This window comes from Dryobates pubescens, chromosome 11 (assembly GCF_014839835.1).
Source record: "Dryobates pubescens isolate bDryPub1 chromosome 11, bDryPub1.pri, whole genome shotgun sequence".
Classification (NCBI taxonomy): Eukaryota; Metazoa; Chordata; class Aves; order Piciformes; family Picidae; genus Dryobates; species Dryobates pubescens.
This window is the reverse complement of record NC_071622.1, coordinates 12624146-12643737: the sequence shown is the minus strand read 5'-3', so window position 1 is coordinate 12643737 and position 19592 is coordinate 12624146. Positions and strand designations below refer to the sequence as shown.

Here is a 19592-nt window from a genome sequence, read left to right as displayed (position 1 = left end):
ATGAAAAAAAAATAAAAAGAGGAGGATAAAAAGGAAAAGGGAAAGGATTAGAAATGTGTCCCGTTCCCTGCTGTCCATCCGTCTGTCTGGCGACTGGCTGGAGTGACCTCACCCTGCCCGGTGCGGGGCAGTGAGGTGCTGGGGAAGGGGAATGCTGCCAGTTCTGGGGCAGAGAGATATGCAAAATGCCAGAGAATAACCCAGGAAGCAGCAGGGGCCAGGCTTCAGCACCGAGTGTGCAATGACACAGGAGAAGCTGGGGAGCAGCAGAACTGGGTTCTGGCAGGTCCTGCTGCTGGCTGCTGCCCGTGGGACAGACTGTGGCCAAGGTGGGAGATCCCCATGCTCACAACTTCCTTTTTTCTTCTCTCAATTCAGAGAGAGAAAGGGAAGTTGAGAAGCTGCTGCAAAGCAAATTCCCCTCCTCAGTCTCTCAGAATTAAATTTAGAAAATATTGAAGTGGTCTGGTGGAAGAGCTTCTTTCAGGCTTTCTCATCCTGCCTGGCTACGTGCCAAACATGAAAACTTAAGGAGGTCTAAATAAAGTCTGTGTGTGAAATAAGAGACTTTCAAAATATTCTGAAATTCATACTTGTCCCAGCCATGTTTTGCTCAGTCAGTGTTGTTGTTTTGTTGTTTCCTTTGTACCCTTGCAATTAGGTTTTCAGAGGGGGTTCCACCCTGATGGTAACAGATCACTCCCTAAATCAGACTTTAACTGAAAGCTTTGGAGTTGGTTTGCTTCGGTCCTGAGCATTTGCACCATGGCTTTGCTTTCTCTGGCTGCCAGGGCAGGGAAAAGGCCTTTCTAGCTCATGTGAGCAGCTAAATTTATTAACAAAACATCTTCTGCTGGGCTGTGGCCAAAGTGCAGCTCCCAGTCTTACTGGGGTTTGGGGAGCAGCCACGCTGACCCCTTTTTTATCGATTCATAGAATGGTTTGGGTTGGAAGGGATCTCAAAGAGGGTGAGGGGACTGGAGCACCTTGCTGAGGAGGAAAGGCTGAAAGACTTGGGGCTTTTTACCTTGGAGAAGAGAGGACTGGGAGGTGATTTTCTCAGTGCTGATGGGTGGAGGTCAAGAGGATGAGGTACTCTTTTCAGTGGGTGGTGCCCAGCGACAGGACAAGGGGCAACAGCTAGAAACTGGAACCAAGCAGATAAGCGTCTTTGCTGTGAGAGTGCTGGAGCAGGATGCCCAGCAAGATTGTGGAGCCTCCTCCTCTGGAGAGATTCCAAACCTACCAGGACATTGTGATCCTGGACAACCAGTTCTGTGTGAGCAGTGGGGCTGGCCTAGAAGTGGTTACTTCCAGCCCCCCCCATTCTGTGATTCTGTCAAACTGCCAAGTGAAGAACTACGTCCCTGTGGCCAACTGCTTTGGCTGCAAAAGTATCTGAGCTCCAGTGGGGCAGAGCATGGCCTTGCAGGAGGGTGACAGCGTGGGAGTGGTTGGGGCTGTGATGCTGCTGGGCTTGGATGAACCAGGATATCATCCCACCCCACTCCCAGACAGGCACACAGCTCACTCCTTCAGTATCTTTTATTAATGTATAGAAAATGCATTAAAAAAAGGAGCTATACATAGCCTAAGAGCGGTCAGGACTAAAAAGTACTAGTTAACAATGGTTAACGAGCGTCGATCCCATTCTCTGAGCTACGTTTTCATTACAGGGAGGGGAGACTTGTTTAATATATTATGTATTTATACTGTTTCTTTTATTTTATGCATTTATTGGTGTTTATCTTCCCTCTTGGATGGTTGCATCCACCTGTGGCTGAGTTCACCAGAAGCTGTCCAGGGGTTTTCGTTGTCTCCATTCTTTTTTCTTATTTGTGGTTGTAATTTTTTCTTTTCTTTTTAAGGAATAACCACAATTCCAGGGTAACACCTGTACCAAGAGGGGTTCTTGTTTGTTTGTTAGGTCTTTGTGTCACCATTCTTCTGAAAAAAAACGCTGACATCTGGAGAGCTGTAAGCTGGGGTACTGAGGCGAGTCTGGGCATCAGCATCTCCCCAGGGAAGAGCCTTTCCCTCCCCTTTACCCTAAACCTCCCCCCTGGAAAGGGGAAGGAGCTGCCACCACCATCTGGGCACTGTCAGGTTTAATGGAAGGGGAAAGGTGACCCTGGAGGGTACTGGTCCCCAAGGGGCTCAGGTGGGTTTGGTACCCATCTTGGGGTGCTTGGTTGGCAGAAACAGATATTGGCTTCTCTCTTGGCCCCAGGACAGAACCCTTCATTAGTGGGTTTAAGCAAGGATTAAGCAGGGGTTGGGGTAATAGCTCTTTGCTGGCAGCGTCTGGTAAGGCCAAAACTTGTGGGCATTGCTAGGGGCCATAGGGCAGGGGGGTGTGGTCACCTCAGGGTACAATGGTGAGGACATAGCTTTGAGTCTGGATGAAAGGCATGTGCTGGCACCAGGTGGGTGTTTGGACTCATGCTGTATTTTGGCAGATCACTTTAAGCCTGCTCTGAGCACAGGGTCACCCCAGCATGGGGACACAGGTGGTATGAGTTTTACCTTCCACACCGCAATGCTTCATTTTGGGTAAGCATCGTGTTGGGAAGGAGGTAAGAGGTTGGGGCAAGAGGACATTAGGCTTGTGGAATGCTTTGAGATACCCATGCTAAAGTAATATCAAGGTAAGGAGTAGAAGCAAAGGCTTCTTCCCAGCCTTTGTGTGGTTCTGACACTCTTCCAGCATCCTCTGCCAAAAACCCTTTGGGGAAGGCCTGTCCTCTTTCTTTTCCTTCAACAAATGATTCATTTCTCAATGCTGTCTTTAGCATCACATTTCTAAAAGCAGCTTTTCCTCTCAGGCAGTTTTTTCCCTTTGGTTATGTTTTACTGCAGTGTGTGGTGGAGAGGTGGGCTTGGAGGTTTGATAGCAGTGAAGACAGAGGGAAATCAAAATTGAGTGAGAGATGAGAAAGTCCCGCGGTGTTTTCTTCCAGGATTTTGAGGTTGAACATGAAAGGTGGCTTTGAAAGGTTGTGGGTGTCCTGGGCACTCAGAGTGTTTTTCTGGGTGAAGGACCTGATGTGCTTCTACTTGCTTGATGTTATGAGAGCTGGCATCTCACAGTGGATAGTGTGGTTTAGGTAACAGCTTTGAGTTCATTTTGGGGTCTGGGGAAAGTCTGGGCCACATAAGCCAGATGGCAGAAGAGCCTCCAGAGCCCAGTGATGGTCTTTTGAGATGAGCAGTGCACAGGATCCAGGCTGGGTTTCTGGGAATTTCAGGCCTGTTGCCAAGACTTTGTTCAGTCTCAATGCTATACTGATGGGGGACAGGGACAAACTTGCTCTGGTTGGAGAATGAATTCAGGAAAAAAAAGACTTGCCCAACCTCTGCTGGAAGGTAAAGAGAGACTGAGCTTAACTACCTGACTGTTCTGTAGCATCAACATGCAGCACAGATTTGCTTGAAACTGCTGTCAGGAGCTTTATCCAGAAAAATTCATCAGGCAATGATGAAAAACAAACTACTGGAAAATTGTGTTCTGTAGTTGGACAATGTGAACAAGGGAAAATGGCCCAAATGTGACCGGGTTGTCATTGCTGGTTGTTTGCCTAGGCTTGGGTTAGATTATCACTAGAAGAATAAATCCCCCACATGTAGATACCTTTCCTTTAAAAGATTTTAACAACTGCACTTCACCAAGGTGATGGAAAGGCGACACCCTGTCACGATATTTGAGAACAAGGATCAGCATTGGTGTATAGAAGCACTGGAAGGTCAGATATTATCTCCAAGGGTGTCCTTCAGACCTGATGATAGAGTTGTGTCAACTGGGCCCTTTCATCCTGGTTGCAGGACTGATAGGAGGGATGACAGTCATAAGCAGGGAGATCTATTTAGATATAGTCACCCTTTTTGAGGATCTTCCTCTGAACCTCCTGGGAAAGCTCAGCATTTAATTTTCTGTTTGACTGGTACCTTTGAAAAGAGGTTTCTTGTCTTCCACCTGATTGTGAATGATGAGCTCCCGTGATTCTACTGGTGTCTCTTCCTTCCACCTGGGTAGAGAAGCAAACAGCACCATCCCAGACAGGCAATGAATGCTATCCACTGCCAACCCCTGCTCCTAGTTGTAACCACTGAGCTTTAGGACACTTCCTGAATATAAACTCTTGATGATGTTGGGAAAAAATATTAATCTGGTGAACTACAAGGAGGTTTCTTAGCTTTTAATCAGTCCTGTCAGCTGTTTCTTGTTGGCTTTTAGGACCTAAACCAGGGCAGGTTGCTTGGAAGGCATGACATGCTGTCATCTGTGACTGACCATGTCCTGCAGGAGATCACATCATTTGCATCCTCTCTGACTTACTCCTCAACTGGTTGACTTGACTGGTTTGATGCTGATGGGAATTAAGAAGAGATGCCTTGTTCACATAGGAGATATTGCTGAGCTACAGCACCCTTATTCCAGGTTGAACTGCAGCTTGTTAAATGACCACTTGAAGGGCTGGACCCTGCATCTAATTTGACCTTGGGGTTGGCTATGATTTCATGTACCAGTATGTGGAATGGAGAAGGAGGCTGCTCTTCTGCTTAATGCCCTTCTTCATCTCTGCAGCCATGATGAGTAACATCAGAACATCCAGAAGCATGACCATGCTAGAGACACTGGGCCTGAATTATAAGCTATTGCAAAGATGCCTTTATGTTGCCATCTGGAAGCTGTTTCTTCAGACAAAGCAGCTTCAGTGTGTTAAAATCAGAAAGATTAGCATTTGTAATGCTCCCTTGGCTGCAACCCCAGTGATGAGCTGCATTGTCCTCAGATCTGGAGACAGGTCCCTTCTTTGAGACCAGGCCAGTGATAATGCCCAGCATTGATCAGAACCCTTGGCAGAATAGTGACTCCAGTACAGTGGTCATTTGGGCTATGTGGATGTGGTGTCAATGACAGCAGAAAGCATCCAGAGATATCTGAAGGGTCCATCATCCTTAAAATGGGAGAAGTTAAGATCAGGAAGAGTAAACTCATTTATTCTTCCAAGAGTCTTGAAGTACTCCAAAATCTGAATGGACTAAGCCTTCATTCCAGGAGGGGAAACAGTTATTTCCCATTAGGGAGATGGTGATACCAAGGCACTGAGATCTGAGTCCCTCTTGTGATGGCAGTGAAGAGGGATGGTTTAGGAGGAGAAAGGGAGCAGGCATTTCTCAGATTGCACTTGTCTTCCCTTGGCTGCATCATCATCCTTCCCTGTGTGCGTTGGAAGTCCCTGAAGAAGAGCACCTGGGCTGTGCAGGCTGTGTTGGCTGTCATGTTACACCGCTTCTGGTTGCTGGCCTTTCTCTGAGATTCTTTGGTTGGGACCAATGACCTCTGTCAGAGACAATGTGGTAGCATATAGAAGTAGCAGAGGAAACAGGTCCTAGTCTTCAAGACCACAAGTAATGATTTTTCTCCCAACTCATCTAATTTGAATCCCTTTTCTATGAAGCTCAGCATAACCCAGAAGTGGGATGAGTTCAGCTCAGAGAAGTGGATGATGCAGACTGGGGCTGATGGAGCAGCTCTTGTTCTCCTGCACTCCACGTACTCAAGGATGTCTTTGACTATGGTGGGGCCAACATGTAAGCTGTGGGTTCTCTAGAGTTTGCCTACACATGCAGATATTCACCAAGTCCTCCTGGTGTGATCTGTGAATACCAGGGATGGGGTGAGCCTTGTGTTTGCTCATTCTCACTTTATCTCCATGTGTACAGTGCCTGCACATAAGGGAGGGGTGACCAGGATGTGTGCCCTTGGGCAGGAGAGATGTGCCTCTGTCTGCTGGAGGAGTTGGTGTCTACAGGATGGCATGAAGTTGGACCTCCATGCCAGGGAGAAAAGGTGCCTCTGTCTGTGACTGAGGTGAAAATGGCCACACCAAGGTCCCTGTGGGGAAGGTTTCTGCCACAAGCCCCATGACAAATGGTTCTAAAAGGGTTTGCTGGGGATTGCCAAGTCCTTTAAAAAAATATCAAAAATCTGTCTGTCTGTCTCTCTTCTCATATTGAGGGGCCAGAGTATTGGGGTAGGGAGACTGGAAATTTGGTATTGCTGTGGGACAGATGCAAAGCAATGAGATCTTTCATTCCCCACGGCTTTGCTTGTGCCGTGGTTCCCTCCAGCACTCATGAGGGGCAGGTTGCTATCTCAGACAAGTAGTAATTTTTTTCCCCCCCTTTTCATATTATAAAATACAAACAAATGACAGAAAAGGTCAGGTGGTGGGAGGTGGGAGGGAATTCAGCTGGCTCAGAGCTGTAGGGACCGTCGCTTCCTCCCAGAGATGTTACGGTGGTTGTAAGGTCGCATCTTCATTTCCACAAAGGGGATGGAGAACTCGTGGCCTTTCCAATGGTACCAGTTGATCCCCTGGCAGGAGGGAAAGAAAGGCACAGGGTGAGGAGAGGCCCTAACATGAAACTACAGTGGAAAAGGAAGGACCACTATAGAGAAGCCAGATGGAAGAATTTGCTGCAGCAGAAGCAAGGCATTCTTCTGCTGCTTTGGCTTGATGGGTTTTTGTCACTGCTCAGAGGCTCCTGATCACATTTTACATGCTTATTTTTCAGAAGTAACTTGACAAGGTACCACAGTAAGTGACCATGGCAGCCAGTGTGAGGCACAAAGCACCAGTCCAGATGACTTGAAGGTAGTTCCCTTTGTTCTACCTTTTGTTGGCCCACTCCAGTGGCACTCCTGACCCTGGTGCCCTCCTGACCATTGAGCCTCAGTCCTATCCCAGGCTTGCTGTTATGCTTGGTTGTGCTACTAGAGGAGGTGCTGCAGGCTTTCAGCCCAGCTCTACCCTTACCTGACTGTGCCAGGACTCTCCATACCCTGGTGCCCTGACCATTGAGCCCCAGTCCTATCCCGGACTTGCTGTTGTGCTTGGTTGTGCTGCTAGAGGAGGTGCTGCAGGCTTTCAGCCCAGCTCTACCCTTACCTGACTGTGCCAGGACTCTCCCTACCCTGGTGCCCTGACCATTGAGCCCCAGTCCTATCCCGGACTTGCTGTTGTGCTTGGTTGTGCTGCTAGAGGAGGTGCTGCAGGCTTTCAGCCCAGCTCTACCCTTACCTGACTGTGCCAGGACTCTCCCTACCCTGGTGCCCTGACCATTGAGCCCCAGTTCTATGCCGGACTTGCTGTTGTGCTGCTAGAGGAGGTGCTGCAGGCTTTCAGCCCAGCTCTACCCTTACCTGACTGTGCCGGGACTCTCCGTACTTGCCGTTGAGGTTGGTGCGGTGGCAGTTCTTGTACCACCAGGCCCCTTTGTAGGACATGGCACAGTTGGTCACAGCGACGTCGTTGTCCCTGTCCTTGGTGGAGAAGGGGCGGCCCTGGTGGTAGGTGAGAGAATCCCCTATGGAAAGAGGGGCTGTTAGCGGTGGTGGGGCCGTGGTCTTTTCACGAGGACGTGGGGATAGTCTGACGTGTGCGGTAGCCTGTGGATCAGCAGCTGCAGCAGCTTCACCGGGCTTGTTCACAACTGGTTCACCTGAGATCCTCTGCTGTCGGTTTAGGATCAGTACAGACCATAGCAAATCTTAGGGGCTGATTGGGCTTGACATGTAAAATGCTTTATGGTTTTGGATCTGAATGTTAGTGTTTCAGCCATGAATTAAATCCTAAATTTGGGCATCTCTGTTCTCCTGAAGCCTGGCTCTGCTACATAACTCCAAGATGTTTTTGGCCTCCTTCCCTCCTCTTAGCTAAAGGGAACTTTTTTTTTTTTCCATTTTTTTTTCTTCCCCAGAGGAGGCCAAGCATTCACCTCTTGAACACCTTTTCTTCCTTTGGATAAGAGGAAGAACCTTTAGAAAGTATGTGACATCTAATTCCACCAAACCCACCAACCTCATCTCTCCTCCTTACTAAGGAACAAGAGAGCTGCTTTTGGGTGAAAGAAGAGCCAAAGTGAAATATGGTCATTATTAAAACTGAGTGAGGTACTTATAGGGACATTCCTAATCTGCTCCTTGGTGGTCCCTAGGAAGGTATGAAGTGGACCCAGGCTAGCTGTCCAGCCACCAAGAGGCTTGCTAGAAAACTTGGCAATGAACCACGTTTGGTGGGTCTTGACTGCCTTTGGTCAAGGCAGAGCAGAAGTCCTTGGTTGGATGGCTTGTGTGAGGAAAAGGAGGCAATCATATCTGCAGGACTGGTACCAGCATTTTTGGCAGTATGTTGGATGCCTCGTGCCCTGGGACTTCAGCTCAGAGCAAGTGCTGTGTTGCATGCAGCCAGGATCCCTGTCTCTTCTCTTCCAGTGGCAACTACCAGACATTGAATAAGGAAATCCTAGTGAGGGTCCTCACTAAGCGCATGGTGGTAAAGTTTTGTATGAATCATGGAGGCTTCCCTCCTCCCTGGAAATATTCAAGGCTAGGTTGGACAGGGCTGTGAGTAACCTGCTCTAGTTGCAGATGTCCCTGCTCACTGCAGGAGAGTTGGACTAGATGACCTTTAAAGGACCCTTCCAACCCAAAACATTCTATGATTCCAGCTAGAGGGGCTGCAACTGTAGCTATCCTCCTTCTGTTGCCCACCATTTTCTGGTGAGCAAAGCCTAGCAGGTGTGACAGTGTCCTTGCAAAACCTTTGCATGAGGAAATGATGCAGAGGATTTCAGATTTTTCCATTGCTGTGGGAGGGCAATAAATACACCCTCCAGCATGGCATTGATAGCCAGCTGTGGTGATTGCCAAGTGAGGTGGCACCTCTGACAATTGACCTGGTTATTTGAACAGCAATGCATCTGAGATTTAATATCTAATCCCCAATGGAAAATTCTTTGTGTCCTTAGTGGGATTTATCAGCCTGCTTTACATAGAATCATAGAATTATTGTATCTGGGAAAGACCTTTAAGATCATCAACTCCAACCATTACCTAACTCTACCAAGCATAGTACTAAACTGTGTCCCTCAGCAAGATCTCAGGGAAGACTGTATTCTAGAGATGTTATCCTTCAGAAAATTAAGCTCTAAATAACATTCCTCAACATCTGCAGTTCTCCAGCATGTCAAAGACCTTTAAATACAGTGCCTTGAAAAGCTGGTTGTGAACATGATGGACATGATTTGCATGCAGGAAGGCAGAAAGGGCTATGGGTTTGTATCTTGCTGCTCCAGACAAGTAAGCTTTGATATTGATATTGACACAGTTTCAGCCCCAGCAGCCCCAGGTTTTCCCTACCACTTACTGTCAAGGAGGTTGTACCTGAAGTGCCATTGTAGTCCCCGATTCGTAGCTTGTACAGGCTGCGGGAGTCGCCGATGGAGAACTTGTCGTAGTAGGCGTACGCTGCTTCCTGGCCGTCCCTCATGTCTATTCTCAACTCGTAGCGTCCCTGGGATGTGATCTTGTGGATGTTGTCCAAGCCTGGTGAGACAAGCAATGAGACACCCAGTGAGACCCAGTGCCTGGATCTGCTCCCTGAGCAAACAACAAAAAAAGCTCTAGGAAAACAAAACAGCTGTGGGAAATGAGTGTGAGGAGAGGAACCAAAGAGCAACAGCACTTCTGGTAAAGTCTTTGTCTCTCCTGGCACTGGTGGGGTCTGAGCTGTCTGTTCCTGCTCAAGCTTCACATGAGGAGATACTTTACAGTGAAGGTGATGGAGTACTGGAGCAGGCTGCCCAGAGAAGCTGTGGAGTCTTCTTCTCTGGAGACTTTCAAGACCTGCCTGGATGTGTTCCTGTGCGACCTGCCCTAGGTGATCCTACTTTGACAGAGGGGTTGAACTTGACGGGATGATCTCTGAAGCTCCCTCCTAACCCCTAACATTCTGTGATTTTGTGATTCACCTCCCTGTGGCTATGAAAGGTTGGTTCAAGGCCCAGGTTAATCTTTTTCCATGCTGCTGAAGCTGGGGACATTCAGCTGTGTAGGTCTGGTGCTTCTTGTGTTGTTGTTAAGCTCATGTACAAGCCAGAGAGTGTTTATGCTGCAGGGCTGGCCTCAGCTCATGTTCAGGTTTTGGAGGAGCACACTCTGTTTCAAAGCATTGCCAGGTCTCCCACTCGCCCCTTTCCTTTCTTTGGGCAACTGAATTTTGGCCTAGGCCAGGTGCAGTCCATGATGCCACCAATGCAACCTGTAGCCAGCCAAAAGAGGGCGGTGGGCTTTGATCCAGGAAGATCCCCACCATGCTCTAATGTGCAGGACAGGGAATGAACAACAGAAGAAAAACTGCCGAGAGAGTATAGTGGGGTGAAAGGCAAGGAGCCAACAGCTGGCACAAGAGAGTAGCTCAGTGTGTGGGAATCTTGGGTTTGATGCACTGATGATAGACAAGTGGTTAAGGTCTCACCCAGCCAAAACTCATCCTCCAAGTTTCCAAAGCCAACTCGGTAATCTGCCCATTTCCGGAAGAAATCAGTCAGCCCGTTCTGCCGCCTCTGGAAGACCTGCAGTGAGGAAGGACCAGGGGAAAATTCAGTCTAAAGGAGAAGAGGGATGACCTCACCAGGCTTTGGGGCACTCAGAATGAAGCCAAGAGTTTGTCTTCCATTGTGCCTTTCAGGGGAGAAAATAGTGATGTCCATTCAGTATGTGTTAATTGCAGCCATGAAATTAATACCTGTGCAGATGGAAGAACTGTTAGGATGATGCTACAGCTGCCTGAAAGGAGGTTATAGTGAGGAAGGGGTTGGTCTCTTCTTTCAAGGAACAAGTGATAAAAGAAGAGAAAGCAGCTTCAAGTTGCACCTGGAGAGGTTTAGGATGGACATTAGGAACAGTTTCTTCTCCCAAAGTGTTGGCAAGCACTGGCACAGGCTGCCCAGGGCAGTGACGGAGTCCCCATCCCTGGAGGGGGATGCTACGTAGATGTGGTGTGGAGGGGCATGGTTTAGTGGTGACCTTGCAGTGCTGGATTAATGGTTGGACTCAATCATTTTAAAGTTCTCTTCCAATAAAATGTTTCTATGATCCTATGATCTGTGCAAGCTTGGTACAGCCAGCTGTGGCTGGACATGGTGATCCAAAAGGTCTCTTACATCCAAGGCAAATCAGTGTTAGCCTAGGAAGGAATCAACATTCAAGCTTTCTGCTCTACCCAACACGTGGTGTCTGGTTTTCTAGCATGAGATTCCACTTTTGGCTGGCTCTATGTTATCCAATAGGATACTCTGAGGCAGAGTGAGGTCAAGGGACATTTCCTGGCTAGAAGAACATCCATGCTAGAAACCAGCATTTAAGGAAGCCCCTTTTCTTTCTTTCTTTCTACATCTAGCGGAGTTCTGTGTAATGCATGTAAGTGTGTTTGACACAAACCAAATCAAAGCACCAGAGCAGTATTTACTCCGGCTGTCAATCCATCTACGTCAAGACAAGCAGTGTTTGTGCAATCCAAAAGCCAAACAGGCATTTTCCTCTCAAATGTTCCTGTGCGGGCTCAATGGGGGGGATGCCTGACATCCTGTTACTGCAGGCAGCCTGAATCATTCCCCAGGAAAGCTGTCAGCCATTAATTTCATTTCTAGAACAATAAATCAGCTTCAGTCCCAGATTTTGCTTTCCAGAAGCATGTCAAATAAATCAAAGGGCACTTCTCCAAGTGTAACTATTATTACTGGAGCGTGGGCCATTCCCTGTGGCGTGGGGAATGAAGCGTGCGATGTGAAGCCTGCTGTTGTTCCCGCATGGCATGGTGCTTGGCTTTACTGGTAGGACTGAGCTGGGTTTCTTTGTGATGTGGACAATCACATAGGGCAAGTGCATGGCTACTCACAATCCAGCCACCTCCATCAGTGGTCATGTCACAGTAGACCTGCACCCGCTGGCTCAGGTCCCCGTTGATGGAGATGGTGTAGACGCCACTCAATGTGTCTCCATTCATCAGGTGCTGGGCACAGTCCTGAGGGTTAGCAAAGACACGACCACCTGCAAAATTAAATTAAACCCAAAATCTGAGCAGACTGGCACCCTTTCTGCATGCCTTGAGCCTCACTGGTTATGATCCAGGAAACATCTAACTTGGCTTCCCAGTCCTGAGTTATGCTACGATGTGGTAGGACTTCACGTCTGCCAACAACAGCAGAGGATTTAATGGAAAAAAAATGTGTTCATGTATTAGTTAATCTCCCATATGGCCTAGGCTGTAAAAGTGCATGGCAACATCACTGTGAATGATGAGGGATGTCACTTCTTGGACCATGTTTCTGCACCATGTCTGAAGCCTTAGGGTTTAAGCTGTCACTGGTATATTTAGACAGCTGTGAAAATACTGAAACATCTTCTTTCAGGATTGCCAGCTCCAAGGAAGTTTTGTGACTTTACTGATTCTGAGGGGATTCTCCTGTTCCATGCCCTTGGAAATTATGGTGGACTTACACCAGGCTGATTGGTACTTGCAAACTGATCAGGAATTAGGCTATATGAGATGCTAGAGATGGGCAGTGTTGGCTGTGTGGCTGTGCTTCAGGCATCCTCTAATGAAATGTCTTTGAAATGTCCCTGACCCTCTGTTGGAGGAAACCTACCTTTTTCTGTGCTGTTGGTGCATATGGATGATGGAGTAAAAGAGTGCACAGGGCTGGCAATAGGGATGTGGCTTTTGAGGGTGTCTTAGTTCTGCATTGAAGTGTGAAGGTGATCTGGACAGGCTGGATCAATAGGCCAAGGTCAACTGTATGAGGTTCAATAAGGCCAACTGACAGGTGCTGCAGCTGGATCACAACCACCCCGTGTAATGCTCCAGGCTTGGGACAAAGCAGCTGGAAACTGCCTGGCAGAGAAGGATCTGGGTGTTCTGTTTGGCAGCTGCTTGAACCTGAGCCAGCAGTATGCCCAAGTGGCCAGGAAGGCCAACAGCATCCTGGCCTGGATCAGGAATAGTGTGGCCAGCAGGAGCAGGGAAGTGATCAACTTGACACTGGTGAGGCAGCATCTTGAATACTGGGTTCAGTTTTGGGTCCCTCACTACTAGAAGGGCATTGAGGTGCTGGAGTGTGTCCAGAGAAGGGCAGCAAAGCTGGTGAAGGATATAGAGAACAGGTCTTGTGAAGGGTGGCTGAGGAAAAGGGATTGTTGAATCTGAAGAAGAGGAGGATGAGAGGAGGGCTCGTTGCTCTCTACCACTCCCTGAAAGGAGGTTGAAGTGAGGTGGTGGTGGGTCTCCTCTTCATAGGTGACAGGACAAGAAGAGATGTCCTTAAATTGCACCAGGGGATATTAGGGAAAAAACCACACTTTACTGAAAGAGTGGTCAGGCATTGGAACAGGCTGCCCAGGGAGGTGGTGGAATCACCATCTCTGGAGGTGCTAAAAAAGCAGGTAGATGCAGCACTTTGAGACCTGGCTTAATGGCCATGGTGGTGTTGGGTTGGTGGGTGGACTTGATCTTAGAGGTCTCTTCCGTCTGAAACAATTCTGTGATTCTACTAAGGGTACAGACTCTTGTCTATTATTTCCTACTTGGGTGTATTCCCCCATCCTCATGACCTGACGGCTTGGAGGTTGTTACTTTGCCCAAGTGTTGGAGATGGGAGGAATGAGGGGATCTTCATAGTCTGTAGTGGAAGTGCTGGTGAGACAGTGTTTGCATTTTAGAGCATCCAGCAATGAAAACTGCTTCAAAGGCAACCGCTTCGGGCTCCCCTGAGCTCTGCACAGATTACTTGTTTCTTAATTTATATTCATCTCTTTAAGAGCCAAGGAGACCTTGAAAGACATTGCAAACCACTATAAATTATAAATACTGTATCTGTTTCTTCCTTTTGTCCCAGCTGTATACAATTCCCCAAGAACGTTATGCAAACATGAAACAAAGAGGCCGAGCTATTAATATGTCAGAGGGAATGGAAGAACCCCAGGATGTGTACTGTGAGCAGAAGGAAGCAAAACAATTTAAATTAAGCCAGGTTTTCTTTTCTTTTCCTTTTTCTTTCCTTTCCTTTTTTTTTTTTTTTTAAAGTCTCCTTAAAGACAAGTCCTTGTTATCTGCAAAGTGTCCTGATGCACCACCAGAGCAAATTGAATCCCAGGCTCCGACTCTTGGCTGAGGGATGTCGTCCATAGATTGGATCTCCTTGATAGGTGCTTCTGTCTCATTGATATATGGGGTAAGTGGGGAGAAACTGTTGTCTTGCTGATGCTTATCTTCATCTTAAAAGCAAATTAAACCTGTGTTTGGATGCTGCATCAGCTGGCAACAGTGTCTTGGATGCTACTGAGGTCTGGAATTGGTGCTTCTTGGAAAAGGTGCCTGCTGTGCGTGGGTTTCTGTTGCTTTACCCCAGTCAAGAAGCCAAGCCCAGGTAGACTCCTCAACTACCTTAGCCTGGAGAAGAGGAGACTCAGGGGTGACCTTATTACTCTCTACAACTACCTGAAGGGAGGTTGTAGACAGACAGATGTTGGTCTCTTCTCCCAGGCAGCCAGTACCAGAACAAGAGGACACAGTCTCAGGCTGCACCAGGGGAGGTTCAGGCTGGATGTTAGGAAAAAGTTCTATACAGAAAGAGTGATTGCACATTGGAATGGGCTGCCTGGGGAGGTGGTGGAGTTGCCATCACTGGAGGTTTTCAGGAGAAGACTTGATGGGGTGCTTGGTGCCATGGGTTAGTTGTTTAGGTGGTGTTGGATTGGTTGATGGGTTGGACGCGATGATCTTGAAGGTCTCTTCCAACCTGGTTTATTCTATGTATTCTAAACCAAATACTCTTGATTTACCTCAATGATTACACGAAATTTTCCATCACCTGCCTGAATTGCACTGACTTTATGTCCCCACATAAGAGGCAAGACTCTCAGGAAAGCCTGATCTTTAGGTGCATTAGAGAAGAGCCTTTTCTATTTTTGTTGATGTGAATAGCTTCTGTTATCTCTTAATAGCAGGTGAAGGGACCTCTGCATGTAACCACAATGGTGAAGTTTATTCACAGGAGATTCAAAGAAAACTATCCAAATAGAATTGGCAGTGCAGATGGAGGGAATTTTGGTGAACATCATCTTCAGGTTTCTTTGTGCTTTTGAAGGCTAGGAGAAATATAATTGGATTGAGCCCTGGACAAAATATACTTGGTTAAGTTCTCTCTTCTCACATGCAACAGATGACAGGAACAAACAGCCTCAAGTTGTGCCAAGGGAGTTTCAGGTTGAGTTTCTTCACAGAAAGGGTTCTCAGGCATTGGAACAGGCTGCCCAGGGAGGTGGTGGTGGAGTCACCATCCCTGGAGGTATTTAAAGGATGTGTGGATGTGGTGCTCAGGGATGTGGTTTAGTGGTAGTAGCCTAGTAGTTGTAGCGGCAGGATTGTGAGCTTAAGTGGTTGGATGTGATAATCTCAAAGGTCTCTTCAAGGTCTCTTCTTCATGGTTTCTCTTCTTCAAAGGTCTCTTCTTGCACGGTTTAGTTGATTAGGTGGTGTTGGATGATAGATTGGACACGATCTTGAAGGTCTCTTCCAACCTGGTTTATTCTATTCTATTCAACCTCAGCGGTTCTATGATTCTAAGTTCCTGGCAAGGCTTTCCAAAGATGGTGAAGAATGAGACACTTTGCACAGTTTCTCATGTGAAGGGTTGCAAAGGATGGGGAGAATGGTGGTATTTTCATGTCAGCTTCAGTCTTGCAAGTGTAAGCACTCTGTGAGGGCTACAGTGGCTGTGGATGCCCACTGTTTGATGATTAAGGGACTGGAACATGTGCCCTATGAGGAGAGACTGAGAACCCTGGGGCTTTTTAATCTGGAGAAGAGAAGACTGAGAGGGGATTTAATAAATGTTTATAAATATTTGAGTGCTGAGTATCAAGAGGGAGGGGACAGGCTCTTCTCCATTGCACCCTGTGATAGGACAAGGGGTAATGGATACAAACTACAGCACAGGAGGTTCCACCTCAACATAAGGAGGAACTTCTTCACTGTGAGGGTCACAGAGCACTGGAACAGGCTGCCCAGGGAGGTTGTGGAGTCTCCTTCTCTGGAGACTTCCAAAACCCATCTGGATGTGTTCTGTGTGACCTGTGCTAGATTCAGTGGTTGTGCCCTGGCAGGGGGGGTTGGACTGGGAGATCTCCAAAGGTCCCTTCCAACCCCTGACATCCTGTGATCTGGAAAGGAAACCATTCCTGTTGCCTTAGTGTACTGTGACTTCTCTGGAACTAGAAGAGAGAAGAATAATGCATTTGGATAAAGCTGTTGGGACCACAGTCCTGTGGCCATGCTGGTGCTGCTGAATGTGACTCTGCTGATGGTGGTAGAGATGCACCTGCTTGATGCTTTCTGGAATGCCCCATCCCTCATAACATTCAAGGTCAGATTGTATGGGGCTCTGAGTCTGAAGGTATCCCTCCTCACCCCAAAGAGGTTAGACTAGATGACCTTCAAAGATTCTTTCCAACCTAAACTCTTCTATGGTTCTGTGATATTTGTGAGAGATCAGACCATATCTACAGCATGGAGAGACCAGCCAGATCTCTCTCCACTCCCTCCAAGAGCATAGCTGTTGATATGTGTGGGGTTTCTTCTCCCTTCCCCCTCTATTTCTGCATTTGAAGAGGGGCAAGGGCAAGGCAAAGGACTTGCAAGATGGTCCTTGGTGTGAAGCTCAAATTGCTTGTCCTAGGCTTGGTCTTGTGTTTGTATTCTAGGTCCTTCAGCCATTAACTCTTTGTAGCGAAGCTGCTCTGTGGGTCATGGCAATGAATGTACCTCTCTGTGGCTCATGGGGAAATGCTGCCCAAGGAGGGAAAGCCCATAAAACCAGTCCATGTCTACCTGAAATGCAGTCCATGTCACACAGTATGTGGCCTAAGCCCTGCTTGGCCAAGTGGATGCTGCATGAGTCCTCACCTGTGGTGAAGGTGGTGGAGATGAAGCCACTCCTCATGGTGTTCTGGGCAGCTTGCAGGCGCACAGTGTACTCTGTAGTCTCAGAAAGCCCCTCCAGCCGGATCCAAGTGTCCTCAGCATCCACTATCAGCTCCTGTACATGGGTCCCAGAAGGAGGCAGACAGCAAGAGCAACAGATGAGAAAAGTGGTGGGGAGCCTAAAGATTAAGTGAGGAGGGAAGGGAAGCAACAAGCTACCACAGCCCTTGGCAACTAGCTGAGGAGCATTGCATGGCTGCTTACATCCCTGGACTAAGACAATGTGACAATATTCAAACTTTTGGGACAATATTCAAACTTTTGGGATGGTTTGGATGGGAGAAAGTGGGCTGGTTTGGACATGGGGTATTTAAGTGTTCGTGATCTGTGTCATCTGTTTGGGATCAGGAATTTGGGCACAGAATGGCTTGAGAGCAGTCTCAAGGAGAAAGACTTGGGGGTTTTGGTTGACAAAAACCATGAGCTGGCAATGGTCACTTGCAGCCCAGAAGTCCAACTGAGTCCTGGGCTGCATCAAAAGAAGAGTGACCAGCAGCACAAGGCAGGTGATTCTGCCTCTCTGCTCTGCTCTGGTGAGTCCCCATGTGGAGTACTGCGTCCAGTTCTGGGGCCCCCAACACAAGAAGGACATGGATCTGTTGGAGAAGGTCTAGAGCAGGGGCTGTGAAGATGGTGAGAGGGCTGGAGCACCTCTCCTGTGGGGACAGGCTGAGAGAGTTGAGGCTGTACAGCTTGGAGAAGAGAAGGCTCTGGGAGACCTTATAGCAGCCTTCCAGTGCCTGAAGGGGGCTACAAGAAGGCTGGGGAGGGACTTTTTACAAGGGCTTGTTGCAATAGGATGAGAGGGAATGGATTGAAGCTCAAAGAGGGCAGATTTAGACTGGGTATTAGAAAGAAATTCTTTACAGTGAGGGTGAGGAGACACTGGAACAGGTTGCCTAGGGAAGTGGTGGATGCCCCCTCACTGGAAGTGCTCAAGGCTATGCTGCATGAGGCCTTGAGCAATCTGGTCTGATGGGAGGTGTCTGTGCCCATGGGAGGGGGGATTGGAACTAGATGATCTTTGAGATCTTTTCTAACCCAAACCATTCTATGATTCTGTGTTCTGCATGCTCTGAGTATGGGGCATGCCTGATTCCTCAAACATGACAAGGAGCAGCTGCTGGCCAGACCTGGTTACTAGCCAGTTTTGACTGTTGTGTTAATTTCTGTGATCATCAGCCAGTGCTACACAGCATCATATTGAACCTTCTGCAATGCTGTTATCTTCTGGCCACCATGAGCCAGTCGCACCAGCAAAGGAAAGGAGACTATTGGTGGTGCTGTACTGCTGATAGCAGCTCTTCCAGACAGGCAGATAAGGACCCGCTCATTAAACAATCAAATATATTGTGGAATTAATTAGCTGTCTGTGGCTATATTCCTTTTTGCAAGAGGGGCACATGGTGTTTCTAGCATCTCTGTTCATGGGATAATTTTCTCCTGCCTCAGCTTGCTTGTGACTTTCCCCCATTCATCCAAGCTTTACAGATACTCCCACACCTGCAGTTGTGCATAAAGACTTTGCCCTAGGCATTCTGTTCCTGCTTTTCCCAGTTGTTGATGTAAAGTATTGCTTGTCATCAAATGATGAGAGTTGGAAGGGACTTCTATGGACATCTATTCCAACCCACCTTCAGAGTCATCCAGAGCAGGCTGCCCAGGATCACAATGTCCAGGTGGGTTTGGAATCTCTCCAGAGGAGGAGACTCTACAACCTTCTCTGGGCAGCCTGCTCTAGCGCTCCAGCACCCTCACAGCAAAGAAGTTTCTCCTTATGGTCAGATGAAACTTCCTGGGTTCCAGTTTGTGCCTGGTTGCCCTTGTCCTGTCACTGAGCACCACTGAAAAGAGTCTGGGCCCCCCACCCTTTAGATACTAATGAGCATTGATTAGATCCCATCTCGGTCTGCTCTTCTCCAGGCTAAGCAGTCCTAGGTCTCTCAACTTTTCCTCCTCACAAAGATGCTCCACTCCTCTCTTTGTAGCCTTTGCTGGACTCTCTCCAGTAGTTACCTGTCTCTCTTGAACTGAGGAACCCAGACCTGGATACAGTACTCCAGATGTGACCTCACTAGGACAGAGCAGATGAAGAGATGAACCTCCCTCAGCCTGCTGGCCACACTCTTCTTAATACATCCCAGGTTACCACTAGCCTTCTTGGCCACAAGGGCACATTGCTGGCTCATGGTGAACTCGTCCACATACAGAAAGCAGTCTCTTCCCTTCTGGTCTCTCTTTGACCTAGTTAGTATAATTACTTTATTTGGTTAGTCTTCTCTTGCTTGTTTCTCATCTTATTTCCTGACTTAATGAGCCTGTGTCTTTGTGAGGACTCACTCACCTTCCAGCTGCCATCGCTGGTTCTGTAGGTCATGATGTAGTTCTCCATCTCTCCCAGGGGAGGCACCCAGGAAAGCAGGGCACTCCGTCGAGTGACTTCACTGGCAGTCAGATTTGTGGGAGGATCCAAAACTGCAAGGGTGGACAAGGGCCCAGGGAAGTGCAGATTCTCATGAACAACCACCCCAGCCTCTCTTCCCAAGTCAGTGCGCACTGGTTCAACCTTGCAACCCCCAGCTACAGCCCAAAGTCCATCCTCACCCTCAATTTCCAGATCTCATCACCTGTCCTCATCCTTGAACAGAGTTCAGCAAATCCTCTAAAGGTCCTCCTCTACCTGATGATCTATGAGGGGTTAAC

The 19592-nt window shown here is 48.0% G+C and overlaps 1 protein-coding gene across 1 annotated transcript in view; it reads right to left on the bottom strand.

Moving 5' to 3' along the window:
- Window positions 1-2391: 2391 nt before the first annotated feature.
- The window catches only part of TNR (tenascin R), an 89372-nt gene continuing 72171 nt past the window's right edge, over window positions 2392-19592 (bottom strand). The window contains exons 16-22 of the mRNA XM_054165728.1: window positions 19234-19364; window positions 16812-16944; window positions 11748-11899; window positions 10326-10422; window positions 9233-9394; window positions 7211-7374; window positions 2392-6382 (exon numbers count right to left, since the gene is read on the bottom strand). Coding sequence (XP_054021703.1) covers window positions 6263-6382; window positions 7211-7374; window positions 9233-9394; window positions 10326-10422; window positions 11748-11899; window positions 16812-16944; window positions 19234-19364 — 959 coding nt within the window. The 3' untranslated portion in view covers window positions 2392-6262. The remainder of the gene's footprint in view (window positions 6383-7210; window positions 7375-9232; window positions 9395-10325; window positions 10423-11747; window positions 11900-16811; window positions 16945-19233; window positions 19365-19592) is intronic.